Source organism: Fusarium redolens (assembly GCF_020744475.1).
Source record: "Fusarium redolens strain MPI-CAGE-AT-0023 chromosome Unknown BKA55scaffold_5, whole genome shotgun sequence".
Classification (NCBI taxonomy): domain Eukaryota; kingdom Fungi; phylum Ascomycota; class Sordariomycetes; order Hypocreales; family Nectriaceae; genus Fusarium; species Fusarium redolens.
The window spans coordinates 973,921-991,299 of NW_025763668.1; the positions used below are offsets into that span (position 1 = coordinate 973,921).

At 46.8% G+C, this 17,379-nt stretch overlaps 7 protein-coding genes and 1 non-coding gene across 8 annotated transcripts; 5 read left to right on the forward strand and 3 right to left on the reverse strand.

Moving 5' to 3' along the window:
• Positions 1-253: 253 nt before the first annotated feature.
• Positions 254-1,484, reverse strand: BKA55DRAFT_506910 (isoprenoid synthase domain-containing protein; the record flags this gene model as incomplete). Its single annotated transcript, XM_046187310.1, has 3 exons — positions 254-350; positions 401-1,246; positions 1,300-1,484. The coding sequence occupies 3 exons, from the start codon at positions 1,482-1,484 to the stop codon at positions 254-256; spliced, it is 1,128 nt and encodes a 375-aa protein (XP_046051909.1).
• Positions 1,485-2,822: 1,338 nt separating this feature from the next.
• On the forward strand, positions 2,823-4,820 carry BKA55DRAFT_562203 (transmembrane amino acid transporter protein-domain-containing protein). Its single transcript, XM_046192243.1, has 5 exons — positions 2,823-3,263; positions 3,321-3,582; positions 3,630-3,821; positions 3,865-4,256; positions 4,304-4,820. The coding sequence occupies exons 1-5, from the start codon at positions 3,114-3,116 to the stop codon at positions 4,718-4,720; spliced, it is 1,413 nt and encodes a 470-aa protein (XP_046051910.1). The 5' UTR covers positions 2,823-3,113; the 3' UTR covers positions 4,721-4,820.
• A 196-nt stretch (positions 4,821-5,016) lies between these two features.
• On the forward strand, positions 5,017-5,512 carry BKA55DRAFT_562204 (uncharacterized protein). Its single transcript, XM_046192244.1, has one exon. It carries the CDS (start codon positions 5,066-5,068, stop codon positions 5,468-5,470), a length of 405 nt encoding a protein of 134 aa, XP_046051911.1. The 5' UTR covers positions 5,017-5,065; the 3' UTR covers positions 5,471-5,512.
• On the forward strand, positions 5,510-6,578 carry BKA55DRAFT_562205 (uncharacterized protein). Its single transcript, XM_046192245.1, has one exon. The coding sequence runs from the start codon at positions 5,541-5,543 to the stop codon at positions 6,261-6,263; it is 723 nt and encodes a 240-aa protein (XP_046051912.1). The 5' UTR covers positions 5,510-5,540; the 3' UTR covers positions 6,264-6,578.
• Positions 6,579-7,035: 457 nt separating this feature from the next.
• BKA55DRAFT_562206 (FAD dependent oxidoreductase-domain-containing protein) lies at positions 7,036-8,939 on the reverse strand. Its single transcript, XM_046192246.1, has one exon. The coding sequence runs from the start codon at positions 8,808-8,810 to the stop codon at positions 7,071-7,073; it is 1,740 nt and encodes a 579-aa protein (XP_046051913.1). The 5' UTR covers positions 8,811-8,939; the 3' UTR covers positions 7,036-7,070.
• Positions 8,940-13,707: 4,768 nt separating this feature from the next.
• BKA55DRAFT_t105 lies at positions 13,708-13,798 on the forward strand. Its single transcript has one exon. It is a non-coding gene; the product is annotated as a tRNA-Pro (tRNA).
• Positions 13,799-13,851: 53 nt separating this feature from the next.
• BKA55DRAFT_562209 (uncharacterized protein) lies at positions 13,852-14,905 on the reverse strand. The gene has a single exon (XM_046192247.1). It carries the CDS (start codon positions 14,656-14,658, stop codon positions 14,002-14,004), a length of 657 nt encoding a protein of 218 aa, XP_046051914.1. The 5' UTR covers positions 14,659-14,905; the 3' UTR covers positions 13,852-14,001.
• Positions 14,906-15,154: 249 nt separating this feature from the next.
• Positions 15,155-17,372, forward strand: BKA55DRAFT_639057 (uncharacterized protein). The gene is made up of 4 exons (XM_046197096.1): positions 15,155-15,646; positions 15,702-15,721; positions 15,770-16,134; positions 16,197-17,372. The coding sequence occupies exons 1-4, from the start codon at positions 15,321-15,323 to the stop codon at positions 17,346-17,348; spliced, it is 1,863 nt and encodes a 620-aa protein (XP_046051915.1). The 5' UTR covers positions 15,155-15,320; the 3' UTR covers positions 17,349-17,372.
• Positions 17,373-17,379: the final 7 nt, after the last annotated feature.

A 17,379-nucleotide genomic window follows, 5' to 3' on the forward strand; every position in this document is an offset into this window, starting at 1 on the left:
TTATTGATTGAGAGTGGGCGGTATCGGGCCGGATTTGAGGGCGTTGTGGAATTGTTACGGAATGGATATCATAACGTGGAGGGTTCAGCATGGGCCGTATGGGGATATCACGACGCCACTATCGAATACAAAACGTGTCATTTATACTCTTCTAGTACCAACACCTGTTAGAAATGAGCAACTCCGTAAAGTGGGCTCGTTGTCAAGCGAGTGAATGTGATGGTTAACCCGGAAATATGACGGCCCAACGAACTCACGATGTCCCCTCGGCAATTTGATCAATTGTAAAGTTATAGCCCCCATCAACATCCGGCTTTATATCGTGTAGGCAATATCTTGGAGTTTTGACACTAAGTAATTCAGTATATCACACCTATCGGTGTTCATGAACGGGACTCACCTCCAGAACCAATTGGCCAGGCACATATTCTTGCAATTTCTCGCCAGCAACGCGACGTCGCGCGCAAACCTTTCACCAGCAAAGCGGGTGGCAGCTGCATCAGAAGCTTTGTTCACTCTGTTAATCTCACCTTTCAGCTTGTCGATCGTCGCATCAAGCCCTCGTTGCATGTCGCCGTCCGCCAGCAAGACGACGATATTCTCAACAAACCCCTCTTGAATCTCTTTGCGCACGCTGACGATGTCATTCACGATCCACATAACAGCGACTGTCGCTTGATACAGATCTTGAATCTCCTTCGACTCCATGACGTGCTCAGGCAAGTTAATTCCATTCGCGAATTCGAGGTTGGTCACGACTTGCATCATGCAAGAAGACTCATGCCGGTAGCCAAGATATTCGTCCAGGGGAGGAAGATGCGCGTTTCTTCGATTGAGAGCTTCCTTTTGATATGCCTTCAAAGTGGCGATCGCCTCTTTCGCAATGCGCTTGCGGTAGCTTGGGTTGTCGCTGTAGATACGGCGCACGGTTGACGCATATTCCTCGAATGATAGTATCGCATCGTGGTCTTGATATTGAGCCGATGTCTCGATCTCTTGGCTTGATACGCCGAGGCTCTTTTCGACGTATTCCTCGCAGTCGTCCAGAAGGGTTTGTAGCTTGTCGTAATCGAATTGTTCGACGATAGAATATTGATCTAGCAGATCATCGATGATAAACATCCAGACTTGAAAAGACGTCAAGATTTCCAGCCTCTCGTGTGATGCATAGGGATACCATCCGGCCAATTGTTCAGAGAGTTGGGCTTTGTTCAGACGTGTTCGCACCGTTTCGTTAACAGCATGCCTAATAGATTCGTTAGTATTGATACGGATATTCTTTGAGAGATATTTTCTGACGATTCAATCATCTGTAGGATTTTGACATCTATAATGTCCAGATGTGGACTGACGTCGTTCGGCCATCCTGCAAGCAGCGGCGCCAAGTCTGGGACCCTCAGGTTTTGGCCTCTGAGAGCAGACAACAGTTCATCGCGCGTTGGGGGTTGCGAATGGCCGCGATCTGCAGGCACTGGTAAAGTCATGATGCTTGGTCAGGATTGCGAAAGTATTTTACTTGAGAACCGTAGGGACAATAGTTTTATCTTCAGCACTGTCAAAACAACGCAGGGTTCATATATCTCGTCGTCATTGTACAACATTGATTAGCAATTCCTTAGTGCGACGTTGCACGGTTACAAGATCAATTAGCAATCCTTACATATACGAGCGGTGAGGTCCGCCTAGCTCAATTGGTTTACGCACCCTACCCAACTGGCCAGCACAAGCAGGGGAGAATCCTTGGTACGAAGCTTAGATTTTCAGCTCCCGGAGTTCAGTGTAGTGAATGATGAGAGCTGACTGATAAGATAAGACTAGATAAGATTAGATAGAACAAGACAACCCTACGTTATCTATCGAGTCAACTTTTCAAGCAACAAGCAAAGAGAAAACAAAGACGGAAGATATCTTGGGTCTTGTGTTTTCCCCAGTTGTATCTCGGATAAATTGCGCTGATAGCGGCGGTTACGCGACTTGTGTTTGTTGTCCGAACGTTGAGGCAGTCATTTCGCGGTGCATAGTGTTATGCAGATGGCAAGTAATGGAATGGCGATGTAATTCCAACGACTCGAATTACGAAATTTAGAAAAGTAATATCGGATATGTCTGGGTATCGGGAAAGAGAAGCAGTAACATGATCGGATAGACTCAAGCAATATCGGCTTCCTCCTTTGGCTTACCGACATTCTCTTAATTCATACCCGAAGAGGAAATTATAAGACTCCCCTTAACCGCAAAGAATACGCGTTCAGCTCAATGATATGTCGGGAGTCGGGTAAGGGGTTGGAAAGTATAGGCGAGCATCAGATTGTATAAGAACTGCAACATGTTAATACACATGAGGTGAAGATAGACTTCCGTGCCATTGCGGATCGACGGATGGACGGGACGGAAGTTAGATGCGTTGCATGGCTGAGAGCTACGAAACGCCAACAGGGTCTCTTAGTGTGAATCATTTCCTAAGAGGTCAAAACTCAAAACTTCGATTTGCTAACGGTAACGTCTTCGAATCTCCTATCTCCTAAAGTTAATTGTTTCAGCTCGGAACTCGGATAAGCGAAACCAATGAGTATCAGAATCGATATCTCTCAAACATGAGAATGGATAATCCGTATCTGTATCTAAGACCGGAAAGATATAATAAAATTCCTATCTGTAACTTAAATTCGCCAAAAAAGGACCGAAGATCGGGGCCGTTTTCTAACCACCACGTCAGGGTCTGTGCCAACCCGATTGGCCAAGCCACCGAAGTCGCTCCAGCGCGCGGAAAGCGATTGGCCCCAAGACTTCCGCGGTGGGTACGGAACTTATCACCAATTTTTCACCCTCTCAACCTCTGCAATTGATTAGATTCCTTCGATCAGGAGATTTCCCTGCTTCCGTCCGCGGGGTAATATCTGGGGAACCCCGGATGCTCACTCATTACAGCCTGCATAATTGGTTATTCCTGCTCGGCAGATTCGCTCCCGATGCTGGCGCCGGTTTCTCAATACTGGGTCTGGGGGCGAGAGTGGGCTGAGTATGGAGCATGAGTCAAAGTTTTACGTATAAAGACCTGTTCGGCTGCTGTCCTTTTTTATTTTGCGGATCCCTGCTTCAAGCAAAACATCATCATGAATAGTTATAACATCAATTCGACTGCGGAGGAGGGTAATGACTTGACTCTTACTCCTTCGCAGTTGAATAAGCTGGATAATGAAGCTTCGTTGCATCACGATGCTGTTTTTGGTGAGATTTCGGATGAGGGTCCCGATTACAGAAGTGTAAGCAGAATTTGCGACGGAAAATGGCATGATTCACAGAATTGACGATTTTTTCAGGTCGGACTCATCGGTACCGCTGGGCTTATGATGAAGACACAAATCGGTCTCGGCGTTCTCTCGATTCCAGCGACATTCAACGCGCTTGGCATGATACCCGGTATCATCTGCCTGCTAGCTGTTGCGATCATAACGACCTGGTCCAATTGGATCGTTGGTCTCTTCAAGCTACGACATCGCCATGTTTACGCGATCGATGATGCGGGTGAAATGATGTTTGGAGTCGTAGGCAAGGAGTTCTTTGGGTTTGCTATGTGGATTTGTAAGTTCAGATGTTGCATACATATAAAGGGAGACTAACTGTGGTAGACTGGGTCTTTGTATCCGGTGCTGGCATGCTCAGTCTTTCCATTGGCCTCAACGCTGTGTCTAGCCATGGAGCCTGTACCGCTGTCTTCGTCGCCGTCGCTGCAGTCTTGGGCTTCGGACTTTCGAGCATCAGAACCTTGTCTCGCATGAGCTGGCTAGCATGGATCGGCGTCATTAGCATCATGATCTCCGGTGAGTCCCAAATCAAAACATGAGATTAAGCTAATGTCTATAGTGATCATGGTCACTATCGCTACAGGTGTCCAAGAGCGACCAGCAGCTGCCCCCCAAGAAGGCGTCTGGGTCTCAGACTACAAGCTTTTCAACAAACCATCCTTCGTCCAGGCAGCTTCAGCAATCTGCTCACTCATCTCAGCTTACGGCGGCACTCCAGGCTTTTTCGCCATTGTTGCTGAGATGCGACGACCCGAACAATACACCAGAGCTTTGACCATTTGTCAGGCCATCGTGACCGTTACTTATCTTACGATCGGTTGTCTGATGTACTACTTCTGTGGATCTTATGTATCCTCGCCTGCTCTTGGCTCGGCTGGTAATACCATCAAGAAGGCCAGTTATGGTGTCGCAATTCCAGGATTGATCGTCTCGATTACTCTTGTCACTCATGTATGACTCACGCTCTGTCATTTCTTTATGTCGCTAACGAGATACAGCTTCCCAGCAAGTACATGTTTGTACGACTGTTGCGAAACACGAAGCACCTGGCTTCCAACTCCGCGGTCCATTGGAGCACTTGGCTAGGTTGCACATTCATCGTGTCAATCATTGCCTACATCATCGCGAGTGCCATTCCCATCTTTTACAGCCTTATCTCCTTGATTGGAGCGCTCGTCGGTACTCTCATGTGTTTCCAGACAATGGGCTTCATGTGGTTTTACGACAATTGGGAGAAACGCGCTATTTCGCCCAAGTGGCTATCAGCCTGTGGATGGAGTTTGTTCGTTATTGCTTCCGGCACCCTGCTGATGGTCGCTGGTACATATGGATCAATTGTCGATATCATCCAGGCTTACAAAGCTGCTGGAGGGTCAGGCGCCTGGTCGTGTGCTGACAATTCCAACTCTTCTTAGAAAGGGCGTTGTTTATGATAGTGACGCAAGAGGGAGTTGGAATTGAACAGCTGTTCCAATAGGATGACTCTTTAGAATATATTAACCGTACTTATTTGTATCCTTGTGCATTGGTGCATGGCCTGCTCTCTTCTTCCAATCGGGTGACGCGCTTCTATGCAATGATTCTCCTGTGCCTGAGGAAATTATGCAAATTAGAAGGGCGACCAGCCAACATCTTGTGCATGCAGCCTAGTCACGTGGTGCTTGTGTTACCCTCACACTTCAGTTGTTAGGTTTCGATCCAGTCAACTTATCTCAATCAACAAACGTGTTGGAACAGTACTTTGACTATTATTTAGCATCATGTGGACATTACACTCCGCCAAAGCGAAAGCTGGCGATGATCTGATGATCATCGCACAATTAGCGAATTCCATCGCAAGCCGAAAACCCGACGATGAAGATGCGCAGCGACGGGCCCAAGTAGCAACGGCATTCATCGAGAATATGGGCATCACACTTCAAGCCCCGACAGCTGGCAGTAAAATTATCGCCGAGTCTCTGCCTCGTAAATCCCAACACTCCGTCAAGTTACCAATTGAGCTTTACCGATACCTTTCCTCACAAATCGAGACACCAGACATTGCTTGCGCTCTCATGCTCATGCAAAACCCTCAACGAATTTTCCGAGGAACTTATCTACAAGCACCCCCGAGGCTTTCAGTACTACCAAAACCAGTGGAAATCCTTGTTCAGCCTCAGGATTAGGTCTATTCGTGCAAGTCATGTGCTGACGCTGGTATTTCAGTGGAACCTCCCCGAGGTAAACAGCCAAGTCATGTTTGATATCATCGCCTCATGTCCTAATACTCAGATTCTGTTTGTGGACCGCGGTGATGGCGGTGGAAGTCCGGGAACGATTTTCAGCGATCAACTTCAGGAATTACAGATCATGCTCTGTGCCTGTACCCGTATCAAGTCACTTCATTACTCCGCCGCGACTGGCCGGCCGACTGGTGGCTATCAGAGCAGAATAGAAGTGGCTGATCCGCAAGAAACGCTATCTGATTGGATTTCGAATCAAACTCATATCAAGCAATCATTGAAACAGCTCCACTGTCTGGGCCTGGATAGCCCATCAGGTTGGCTCCTGGGATGTCTTTCCCAATATCTTTCCTCTAACTTGACATCTCTTCATCTCGGCGAGGGAAGTTTCTATACCCTCAGTCGCACCCCACTCTTTGATATATCGCAACACTGCCGGAAGCTCAAGGTTCTTGTCGTGAAATACAGTCTTGTCACCACTCACGATCTGGAGAAAGCCTGTCAAGTGTGGGCAAGCACACTGGAAACACTAAAAGTTAGCTTAGTAGCAGAGACTAGGGATTGGGTCTCGCAACTCATACCCCATCTGGAAAAACTAAAAGTGCTGCATTTGGGTATAGAATGCTATGTCCCCGTTGATGGTGTCAACGGCATTGCCAAGGCGGAGTCACCATTTGAAGAGATAATTATAGGAGATATGGGGGCCTGTGCGAAACTGACCCTGATTATCAGATAGCATCAGATTCCGCGAACGAGGCTCTTGCCAAGATGATCGAAGGACACTCGTCTACCCTGCGCCTTCTCCATATACATCTTCATATCGGAGAGATTGTAATGCAGAGCTGCAAGAAAGCGAAAGGTTTGAGATACTTAAACGTATCATTCGCGTATGAGCCTCAGCCTTCAAATATCGACGGACTGTTAGACGCATGCCCCCAGTTGAATTATTTCTCAAGAGGATTCAACAAATATTCAGATCGATGGAGTGAGTGGGAAAACCGAAGACCTTTCACGATGGAAAGGCGACCATCACAAGAGGTGCTTATAGATGACGAGCTTAGTGATTGATAGTTAAAGCTTATGACATCTCAGCGAGATGTATCATGCCAACATAATGAAAATCCCTAATTAACTCAAGCTTTTGGAAAGCAATACGTATAAAGCTTCAACAGGGATAAATCTCGCAATCTAAACGGCCTTATATAGTCGCTTTTTAGTGTAGTATTGATACAATAAATATGTTGAAAATTCATTGGTCCATCTATGTCTTAAGCTTTTTTATTGCCCTTGTCCTCAGTGTTAACAACATCAACTACGGCAATGCATTGAGAACAATACCTAGTAGGCTAGTACTTGTGATACTCCAACGTAGCATAAGTACTACGTAAGTATACCATAAACTCTTCAATGATTGTATCGGATTCCACGGGCTACATAAGGCAACGAAACTTGGTGCTCGACAGGCATGCAAGACCCCGTCTCGATCAGTGAAGGCAATGAAACACTAAACCCTCTCATTCTATACACCTCTAATGCTATGTATCTATAATATGATATGATAAAGACAAGAAATGAAAAAGACTAGAATCCAATGTCGACTCGGCTGCAATGTTATAGAGAAGGATTCCAAGACCTGTGCATGATCCTTTAGCCTCCCTTTCAGCTTCTTTCGATCAACATCCTGCACAGCGACATTATCCTCAATGGCCAAAACAGCTGCTGCTCCCGCACTCTGTCCCATGATCATATAAACCGGCTCCATACGAATTGCAGACAGAGCAATGTGAGTGGCGCTCATTGTAACAGGATTGATGAAATTGGTGGCGTCCTCCCTTTTGGGAACGATAGACCCATAAGGGACGCTGAATGGGCCGGGATTGGGAACGTGAATGAGACCTTCGTCGTGTATCCGATCGTTGATAACGACACGTTCGACCTGATGAACGTCAAGGGTGTAGTATCCAACTGCAACGACGGTATCGTTGTCATATGGCTTCGGATGCTGAATGTCGGCTTGTGTCATCGTATACACGCCGTCCATCCGTCGAGCCTCGCGAATGTATATCTCATACGGCCAGTTGCCGTTATCAGTCCACTCATCCTTCGCGTAGCCCCAAGCGCTTGTGTTTTCACGAATGAAGTCAGGGACATCTTTGTGGTTCGCCAACGTCCAGAGAAGCCCTTGCGCCCAGACCTTGTGCCTCTTCGCAGCGGCCTCTCGTTCTTCGTAAGAATACTCTGCATAATTGGATGTCTTGTTGTAACTTCCACCTATGAGATCAGTACTGATCTGGCCAGCTGCATTGGTATCGGTCTTGAGATTCGGCAAGAGTTGTGTTGTGAAGAACGGTCCCAAATAGCCTGTCTTGATATATCGGATCAAGATCTTGTAATGAGATTCATTGTAGCTATCAGGCTTAAAGAATTCCACCTTGTTGTCGTCTTCTCTCGTCAAAGATAATCGGTAATTGAAGGCCTGAAGACGATGATCTTTCTTGCCACGCGACTCTTCAGCTGAGAACTTGGTGATCACGCGACCAACTCCGGGAAGCAGGCCGCTGTCAGGATCATCAGGGTCGTTGTATGGGTCAATGGCAGCCAGTCGTCTGGGCTCGTTGAAGTAAATACCAGCCGCCGACTCGTCAAACTCCTGCTTGTCTTCGCGCCCCACGCGATACGAGATGCCTGCTGTTTCCATAAGGTCGCCCTCGTAGCCAGCATCAATAAATATCTTTCCTGAGAAAGTTGACCCGGACCACGTTTGGAAGGATTTGATCTCGGTTCCATCCTTCTTCACGCCGCTACTAGAACGAAGAATGGACTCATTTCGAAAGACAGGAATTCCCTCATCCTTGATCCATTTCTCCAAGATCTCCTCTGCTACCTTGGGCTCGAAGGTCCATTGAACCTTGTCGCCAATGGCTGGTCCAGGCTGCGCCTCGATATGCTTTGCGAGATAATCATCTCGTGTTTCACGCGTCCATGCATCGTCGTTGTCGTAATACTCGTACACTTTGCTGTAAAATTCCCTAGCAATTCCACCAATAGTGTTTCCATCCTTTGAGTCCGTCCAGCCCAATCCCGAAGTAGTAAGACCGCCGATTCGTGATGTCGGAAAGACCAAAGTGGCGGTTCTGTTCATACGAACTGTTTGAATGGCAGCTGCCAGCGCGGCAACCGTGTTGCCGTAGATAACCACGTCAGATTCGTGAGAAGTCGCTGATGAGACGCCAACAGTGAAAGAAGCAACGATACAAAGACAGACAATATATACAGACGCCATACTTGGAAGAGTGACCTGGCTGCTTTACGCAGCACAGGTAGAATCGTTCAGAACACGTAGATAAGGAGGAAACAAATTGCGAAAATTTGGCGCTTGGAAAAGACGCTCATTTTGACTTTAGGATGATGTATTTGCTGACGTGCTTCTTATTTTACTTAAGTGGGGCGGAAAACCGCGGGCGGCGATTCCTTAATTAAGGGATGATGATCACAATTCACCAATCGGCTGAGTCCGATCAGCATAATGTTCCACTGATTGGCTCTCCAATCTCACACCAGCTGTCTGCCAAGATAAGGCTGTCGTTATTCAAGCAGTCGGTATTTCTGATAAGGCATAAGCCTAATTAGGGAGGCGGATAATTTATGCCATTGCTACCCTGAAGTCTTTGTCCATCTCTATTATCTAACGTGATTTCTGGGTACTTGGATCTCAGATTATCCATATTGTGAGCTGGTATCTCGACGATGAGGAAATCGATAACAAATCGATAACGAATCTGTAGGCAGATCGGGTCAAGATCGGTCATCAACTGGAGGGCTCGAGAAAAAGACCTCCAAGCGTGAAATAAAGCCACAGACGAGATATCTCTAAGAAAACGGTGAGAATGATGGATGCTTTCTGGTTTGTCATAGGGAGCAAATCAAAAGGTTGAAAAACAGTAAACAAAAAGACACAACGGCTCATACAAGTAAAACACCAAGATGCATGTCCTCAATTGCATGATGCCCTCATTCCTTTTTCGATCATACCGAGTTGATAACCTTTGCTCTCTAGGTTTGTTATAAATGCACTCACAGGATGAACATCAACAGAAGGACAAGCAGTAGGCTACATCCACACAAGGAAGTTGAAGCACTAGGAAACAAAATTCAACAAATAATCTTATACTAATGACAAAAAGTGATCTACTGGGACTGTGAACTAGGAAAATAGTTCCGGGTTGTTATTCCGTCGGATAAAAAACCTAGGTTCTATCATAAGTCGCCAGCTCCATCCTATGATCTGATCCTCCGGTTCCGTCCAAACCATCTCAATGAACCGAACCTGCTGGATTCCTTCTCACTGATTAAATGGTCAAATGATGTTACAAATGAGAAAATTCGTCTCTTAACTTACAGCCTTGCCACCAACACCACCACGGCATTTATCAATGGCGTTGCAGCCCCGGTTATAGGGGTTAGCTTCAGCACCAGGGCGGCAGTTCGCGGCTGACGAGCCTCTGAGTGAGCAAGGAATATGGTCGCGGTTGAGGGCACCGTATGAGATCTCGCCGCTCTGAGGCTCGGCTGCAGGAGCTGCAGCAGCGAGGGTGATGAGGGATAACGTGATGATGGAGAACTTCATGCTGACTGAGAAAAGTTGATAGGTGAAGGAGTGTTGTATGCTTGCAAGATGAAGAGGCTGCTGAGGGAAAGAAAGAAGAATGGTTTATTGTACATTCTCGGGGATGGAATGGCCGTAATATACTGTCAAATCTGCTTGTAATGACAGGACAATACCGGCACATGAAGGAACTTAGTTCGTCAATACGAGGAATTCCAAATACTAATGTTTGAAAGTTCTAACTAAGGTGTTTATGAGGTTCAGGTAGGAGCTACGCCCGTTTTGCAGTCTTGCCCAACATAGTTCCTAGTAGCTTTGAGAAGTTTAGTGCCCGGGGACCAATGAAGAGAAAATTTGTTAGGGTCCCTTTTCATATGCCACAACAATAACATGAGGGGTGCTTGGTCACAGGGAGATCTTAAAGTCTAGATACGACTGCTTTTGACAATACAGTCAAAAAGTTCTATTACATTGACTGCTTTCTATATACTATTGTCCCTAATCATAATGTAGCAGCAAAGTCTGTTAATACAAAAGATGTCAGGCAGTCGCATCGACGGAGTGTCTGAAGCATGGAGGTGACATGAGCCTGGCTTACACTGGGTCATTGATTTTTAACAAATCATACACTTTTTGTTCTTTCATCCCTGTGAGGCTCTTTCCATTTGCCACTTGATGTTGTACAATCGGCCCGTTATTTAGTGGCTTGATTGTGATGACCTTTGGTAGTTGTTCTTATTGGAGGCTGTAGCCCTTCATATACGGATGTCTGGAAACCTTGACCGAACTCGTACTGGAACCCTGCAAGGTCTCGAACATCTCGGAACCGGGAGCCTGGGAAGAAGCAAAAGTCAAGCGTCCCATGGGACCTTTGTAGACCCAACGACCAGGACCAAGTCCGGGGAATACTATCCGCCCCATGAAGCCCAACTGCCGAGAAACGCTCGGATGGGGCGAAATTAGAACCGCACACGGAAAGTCCATGGAACATCATGTTTCTTTCCTATTCTATAGATTGATGATATATGTAGGAGACTGGCATTATTGAACAAAAAGGAAAGGCAACATTGCTTCCAGAAGCCTGATGGAACGTATTTCTTACTGGGATCAGGTAACATGAACTGATGTCTAAGGGTCCTGTAGCGCTCTGGGAGGTTACCAGCCAGTGAAGCTTTACAGACCAAACTGAAACACTGACAAGGTGACATGTTCCATTAGCCAAAAATATGCATAACGAAGAAGCATCAACTACGGAATTCGGCACAGTAGCATCCCTAAGGCCTTGGGACCTGGACGTTAGCCCCTCTATGTCCTACATAGGAGAGGATGATGTTCGTGCGGTTAGTCCCGGGAGCATTACCCATTCAAGACCACAACGCTATACCATTTTAGCGACGCCACTGATCCCCCACCAATTATACTAACGTGATTAACATGACCGAGATTAACGATAAACCTAGTCTGGGGTTCTTTGACTCCTGATACTTTAGGCATGAAAAGACAAAGGGACGCCTTCTAAGCTTAAGAGAAGAAGAGGGAGAATCAGGGAACAGTAACAGCAGTTGAATAAGAGTATCGAAGGATCGGAGCATCTAACGATCTAAATGTCACTCAACATGATGATAACTAGTTTGACAAGCAGCTAACCAACACAAACATGAAACCACGCCATTTTACGAGGTAAGGCGCATAATTAAGCTTCAGCTCCCAAGCGAGCTCAACTCTAATCAATTCATCCGCACCATCCAAACTGTGGTTTTGGGCTATGAGAATGCCGAGCGTGCGCCGGAGTGCGGCTGACCTGTGGGGATACCGAGCGGGATACAGGGGTTGATTTCGGAGGTCCGCCCGGTTATCCGACAGACTACAACCAGAATAGTCTCGGGCAGGAAACGGTCTCGTTTTGAGAAGCATTAGCCTCGTAAACGTCACCTTCAACGTCAGCACGACAACTACGGCAAGGTCTTCGGAAAAGGGTATATCATGTCCAAGGCCACCTATTGGTGAGCTTATCACAAAAGCTCGATGGGAGATTATCTTCTACACGAGGTGGTCTATAATCAAGAAAAAGGCGCTGATCTCAAGAAGCTTGGGAAATTCTGGAAGTCAGGTTCCGCGGCCCCGATGGGCTTGGTATTACTGTCCTGTGCGTGGCTAACTTCGCTCGCCGGTCTGAAACTACTATCTATATTCTACAGGTTGATATATATCTAACGGACCATGGAGGTGATTATGAGCTCTGGCGAGAAAAAATTCAATTAGAAGGTTAAAAACAAGCACTCGCGATGGACCACGTTGGAGGGGCATTGGACTAGGATAATGTTCCCTATCGGGCTGCTCGACCACCAGAGCTAATGACCGGTCATTAGTTCAAGACTTCGGCAGTTGACTTGCAAAAAAGTTCCACCCAGTGAGTACTATAGGACAAGTGGGCAGCCAAGGACTCAAACACGACTTGCCAGTTCCAGGTCCCTTAGATGCAGATCACATAAAACATAGGTGCTCTGCCAGAGGGAAGAAAACCATTCATAGAGTGAATAACCCCTGATGCAGTGGAGATCCCAATGAGTAATGCCTTAAAATATGATAAGGTCTGGGAGATAAGGAAGGCAAAGCTACTTCTGCTTTTAATTAGCGCTGAACTTGAATGACATTTCACTATCGTTGGAACCGCGGTCTTCTGCATACTGGTTATCTGAGCGAACTGGTCGAAGCAACACCTCAGAAGGAACTGTTAACCATGTCGTTTGCCAATAACATTTGAACTACATACCTTGCAGTCCTTTAATACAGACAGTCTATCCTCAACAGCACGGCGGTATGTCTGTTCATCGCAGGTTTGGAAGGTTTAACTCTAGAATGCTTTGTACCTTTCATTGGGTCTAGCCACTGGCCCTGACATCCGGTATGGTCTTTTCCATTGTCTCCGGTCGAATTACCTGGACTAAGTGAAAAGAGCGGTGATATATTTGCCGCGGAGAAACCGAAGAGAGCTTTACTCAGTTCTATGCAACTTCTTTTAACACTATGCCCTATTCGATACAGAGCGAAGCCAGTAAGTCTCAGGTCATGATATCTAGGCCCCTAGAGGGTAACAGAGAATATAAGACAGGAACCCCAATTCATAGACATTGTAGATTGGCTTTTGTATGTTCGGCCTGGAACTTTTCCTATACCTGTTTAGTATAAGAAGTCCTAAGTCGATGACTGTCCTGTTTGTTACCATAGTAACGGTCTAAAGTCTCGTTGCACCCCGGAAGGGCTCATCTCTATGATATGTAGTGAGCGATAGGGGGATATAACTTCGTAGTCAATAAGAGGCAACAGGATGACAAATCTATAAGCGACCTTAGACTCAAGACTCACTAATAGCAAGATGTCTACTAGTTGCCAAGCATTGACATATAGCACGCTGCCCGTGATCTATTACTGCTGCCAGAAAACTCAAATAATTAGAAGATAACAAGTTACATTAAAATTAGATAACAGTCGAGTATGCAATTATGGCTTGGCATCTATATAAGGACTGTTCCCCAAACAGTCACCTACTCACATCACGTGCTATTTCCGTTCCGGTCTGGTGGTCTAGTGGTATGATTCTCGCTTAGGGAAAACCCTACAGCTCAGCTTGCGAGAGGTCCCGGGTTCAATCCCCGGCCAGACCCTTCCTTTTGCCGCCCTCATCCCCCGTGACTCTGAATCTTCCTTCTTTTTGCATCTTTAGTCCTTCGAAATACCTTTTCGGAATGCCATCACAGTAGGAAAGACTGGTGATACAGAACCTCTTATTTGTAACCTCGCTAGGACAGTTATGAAGCTATGCAAAGACACAACTAAGTTCTCAGGATGCCCTCTCGTTGCATTCTTACTATTTCTTCCAGTACTTGCTGATACCACCGTCGTCTCCAGTAAATGGATCAGAAGCAGGATTCTTTACACCCCATACTGCTTCAAAGTCACCTGCGCTATCGCCTCCCTCATCCCATGTCCATGAAAATCCTCTCGGATAAGCTCCCATCATACAAAATCCCTCCAGTGGCACCTCTGCAACAGAAATCCTCGGGTTATCGGCAGCAATACCACGAGCGTCTCCAGTCATACAACCAAACGATGCCGTTGTAGCTGAAGGATCGTATGACTTGTGTGCAACGCCAGCTGGGATGACAAAAAGATCTCCCACGTTGACCTCGAGCTCCAGTCCGCCGTCTTCATAGGCTGTTCCAGAAGTATGCTCTTGTGGGTCATCGCTCAAGTCTGCAACGCCCCAGCGGATGCGGCCGGGGCCGGAGACAACTACCATAACTTCATGGGATTGGGAATGATAATGAGATCGCTGGTGTTGACCATATCTAACGACCCATTGCACGTCCCATTCGTTGTCGCAAAAAGTATCGAAGGCTTTGGTACGATCAACTTGACCACCTTTGACGAAAGCGTTCTTGTAATGGAGTAGTGGCTTGGGTGAATTAGGGATCAGCTTGGTTGGCTTTAAGTGGTACAGAATTGGTTCTGGCAAAGTCGCCATGTTGACAGAGGCGTGGTAGTACGCTCCGGGTCTTTGTAAGACGTGAATTGGAGCAGGGAGATAGAATTGAAGCTCAGTTGAGACGAAAGTCGTAGCACTTGTCGTTCGATAACTTGACAGTCCGATTGCGTGGGATGATGGTCACACAATGCTCCTTTCTTATCCAACACTACTTATATCTTCCAGATGGCAGGTGGGGGGTTCCCATTCCACAATCCCAAGTGATAGATATCACTTTGGTTTGTATGTCAGTGGCTCACATGGCTTACGGTTAGCTATTCCGAGAATTGCGGGGAGATTGCACTCGGAGTTGCTAACCGCTGATAATCGGAAACCTTAACCGTTATATCCTTAACCTAATGAAGGACAAAATATGCGAGATTGCGTCTAGAACCGCGGGGTAATGCATTGAGCTTATCTTCTTTTGTATCTGCCGGTGATTTTGTGGCATAAATGCTATGATAACGAGCGGCAAGACACCAACGCGCGGAGGAGACTTGACTCAGTAACAGGGATCTTGTGTTCCTTCACCATGATTTGGCCCCGTGACAAGAGCAAACAGTCACAAAAGATAAGCTCTTCTCACCATATAAACAGGCCAATCTGCAGGTCTAGTCTTTGGATAACATTTTCATCATACCTCGTGTCCTACTGATTTCACGATGCCCAACGCTCTCGGTGATAGCAACGGCAAAATGCCGAGTTTCCTTTCCAACGGCAACTTTACCAGCGATACTTCTTTTTCACCAAAGGAGGGACATAAAAACATCACTGCGAAAGAGACATCACAGCCAGCGGCAGAGGAAATTCCCAAGCCGTGGGTTTCGCAGCGATGTACAGATCAGGCTCGCCCACTCAAGGTTATCTATATCGGTGCCGGGATTTCTGGTATATGTGGTGCCATTGAGTTCAAGAAGCAAGTCCCTGATCTAGAGCTTGTCATCTATGAGAAGAATCCCGAGCTCGGCGGGACATGGTATGAGAACAGGTAGGTTCATACGACTTGAGTAGAAGAAACCTAAAATTGACGTGATCTTCTATAGATATCCTGGCTGCGCATGTGGTGAGCGACTATTCCCAAGCACCTATATACAATATCCGTACTGATGAGCTTTAGATGTCCCCGCACACGCATACCAGTTGACCTCCGAGTCTTCGCCGCGATGGACTTCCTTCTTTGCCTCTGCGCCCGAGATCCTTCAGTACTGGAAAGACGTTGCCACTAAATACGACGTTAGGAAACACATGAGATTTCAGCAGAAGTGCACCGGTGCTCGGTGGAGCGAGACTACCAACAAGTGGTTTGTCCAGCTCAAAGACTTGACAACAGGTCTTGAGCATGAAGACTCTGCCGATGTACTTGTTACAGGTGAAGGTGTTTTAAATGAGTGGAGGTGGCCTGATATCAGTGGCATCAAGTCTTTCAAGGGCCAGCTCCTTCATAGTGCAAACTGGGATGCCGACGTTGATCTCAAGGTAAGAAGTCACGCTCAAGGAGACTTTGAGGGGCCTTTCACTGACGAGAAACCATCGAACAGGACAAGTCTGTCGCTGTTATTGGAAACGGCAGTAGTGGACTCCAGATTGTCCCCGCAATATTACCCGATGTCAAGCATATGGATCACTACATACGCGGTAGATCCTGGATCGTTGGCCTATTCGGAGATCCAGAGACCAGGCAGCGCATCAAAGAAGCCGGCGGCAACTTCCAGTATTCCCCGGACGAGATCCAAAGCTGGGAGACAGATCGAGAAGCATATTTGAAGTACAGACGCGCCGTCGAGTACAACATCAACAAGAACTTCGGTGTCCTCTTCAGCGGGTCTTCGGAACAGGCCAACCTTCGGCTTCTAGCTCAAGAGTCCATGATCCAAAGACTCAAGGAGAGACCAGAGATCTATGAGCACCTTCAACCTAACTTCTCGCCTTATTGCAAGCGTATGTCCCCCGGTCCAGGCTACCTCGAGGCGCTGGCATCTCCAAAGGTTGACACCATCACCTCTGGAATCACTAAGATTGATGAGACTGGAATCTTCACTGCAGATGGCAAGCATCATCCGGTTGATGTAATTATCTGCGCCACTGGCTTCCAAACCTCACCCGCCAGCCGAAGCTTTCCCATCTATGGTGTTGGTGGAGTAAACCTACGAGAGCGCTTCCAAAAGCGTCCAGAGACATACCTGAGCGTCTGCACAGATGGCTTTCCCAACCTCTTCCAATCCATGGGCCCCAATTCGATGCCCGGTGCCGGCAGTCTCCTACTCGTGATCGAAAAAACAAATAGCTACATCGCCAAGATCCTAGCTCGAATGGCATACGATAACATCGCGCGAATTGAGCCAAAGCGAAATATGGTTCAGGCATTCACCGATTACTGTGATAATTTCTTTAAACAGACTGTTTTTGCAGAGGAGTGCAATTCTTGGTACAAGACATATGAGACCGGCGCTTCGCGTGAGGAGCAGAAGCGAGGACGGATCACGGCATTGTGGCCGGGCAGTAGTTTGCATTGTGTGCGCACTTTAAGTCGTCCTCGTTGGGAGGATTTTGAGTATAAGTATTGTGATGATAATGAGTTTGGGTGGTTTGGAAATGGATGGACACTGGCGGAGAAGTTTGTTACCGATGAGTTGGAGTCTTTGACGTGGTATCTGAATGACACCAATGTCATGGAGAAGCTGGTGACATAGATATTAGACGAGAGATATGTTTACCATAAAT

Excerpts from the sequence above, each read along its gene's own strand:
- BKA55DRAFT_562203 (XM_046192243.1), top strand. The coding sequence starts at position 3,114 with ATGAATAGTTATAACATCAATTCGACTGCGGAGGAGGGTAATGACTTG. Across the intron at positions 3,822-3,864 it reads CATTAGCATCATGATCTCCG|TGATCATGGTCACTATCGCT; the intron begins GTGAGTCCCAAA and ends TAATGTCTATAG. Across the intron at positions 4,257-4,303 it reads CGATTACTCTTGTCACTCAT|CTTCCCAGCAAGTACATGTT; the intron begins GTATGACTCACG and ends AACGAGATACAG.
- BKA55DRAFT_562204 (XM_046192244.1), top strand. The coding sequence starts at position 5,066 with ATGTGGACATTACACTCCGCCAAAGCGAAAGCTGGCGATGATCTGATG.
- BKA55DRAFT_562205 (XM_046192245.1), top strand. The coding sequence starts at position 5,541 with ATGTTTGATATCATCGCCTCATGTCCTAATACTCAGATTCTGTTTGTG.
- BKA55DRAFT_562206 (XM_046192246.1), bottom strand. The coding sequence starts at position 8,810 with ATGGCGTCTGTATATATTGTCTGTCTTTGTATCGTTGCTTCTTTCACT.
- BKA55DRAFT_562209 (XM_046192247.1), bottom strand. The coding sequence starts at position 14,658 with ATGGCGACTTTGCCAGAACCAATTCTGTACCACTTAAAGCCAACCAAG.
- BKA55DRAFT_639057 (XM_046197096.1), top strand. The coding sequence starts at position 15,321 with ATGCCCAACGCTCTCGGTGATAGCAACGGCAAAATGCCGAGTTTCCTT. Across the intron at positions 15,647-15,701 it reads GGGACATGGTATGAGAACAG|ATATCCTGGCTGCGCATGTG; the intron begins GTAGGTTCATAC and ends GATCTTCTATAG. Across the intron at positions 16,135-16,196 it reads ATGCCGACGTTGATCTCAAG|GACAAGTCTGTCGCTGTTAT; the intron begins GTAAGAAGTCAC and ends ACCATCGAACAG.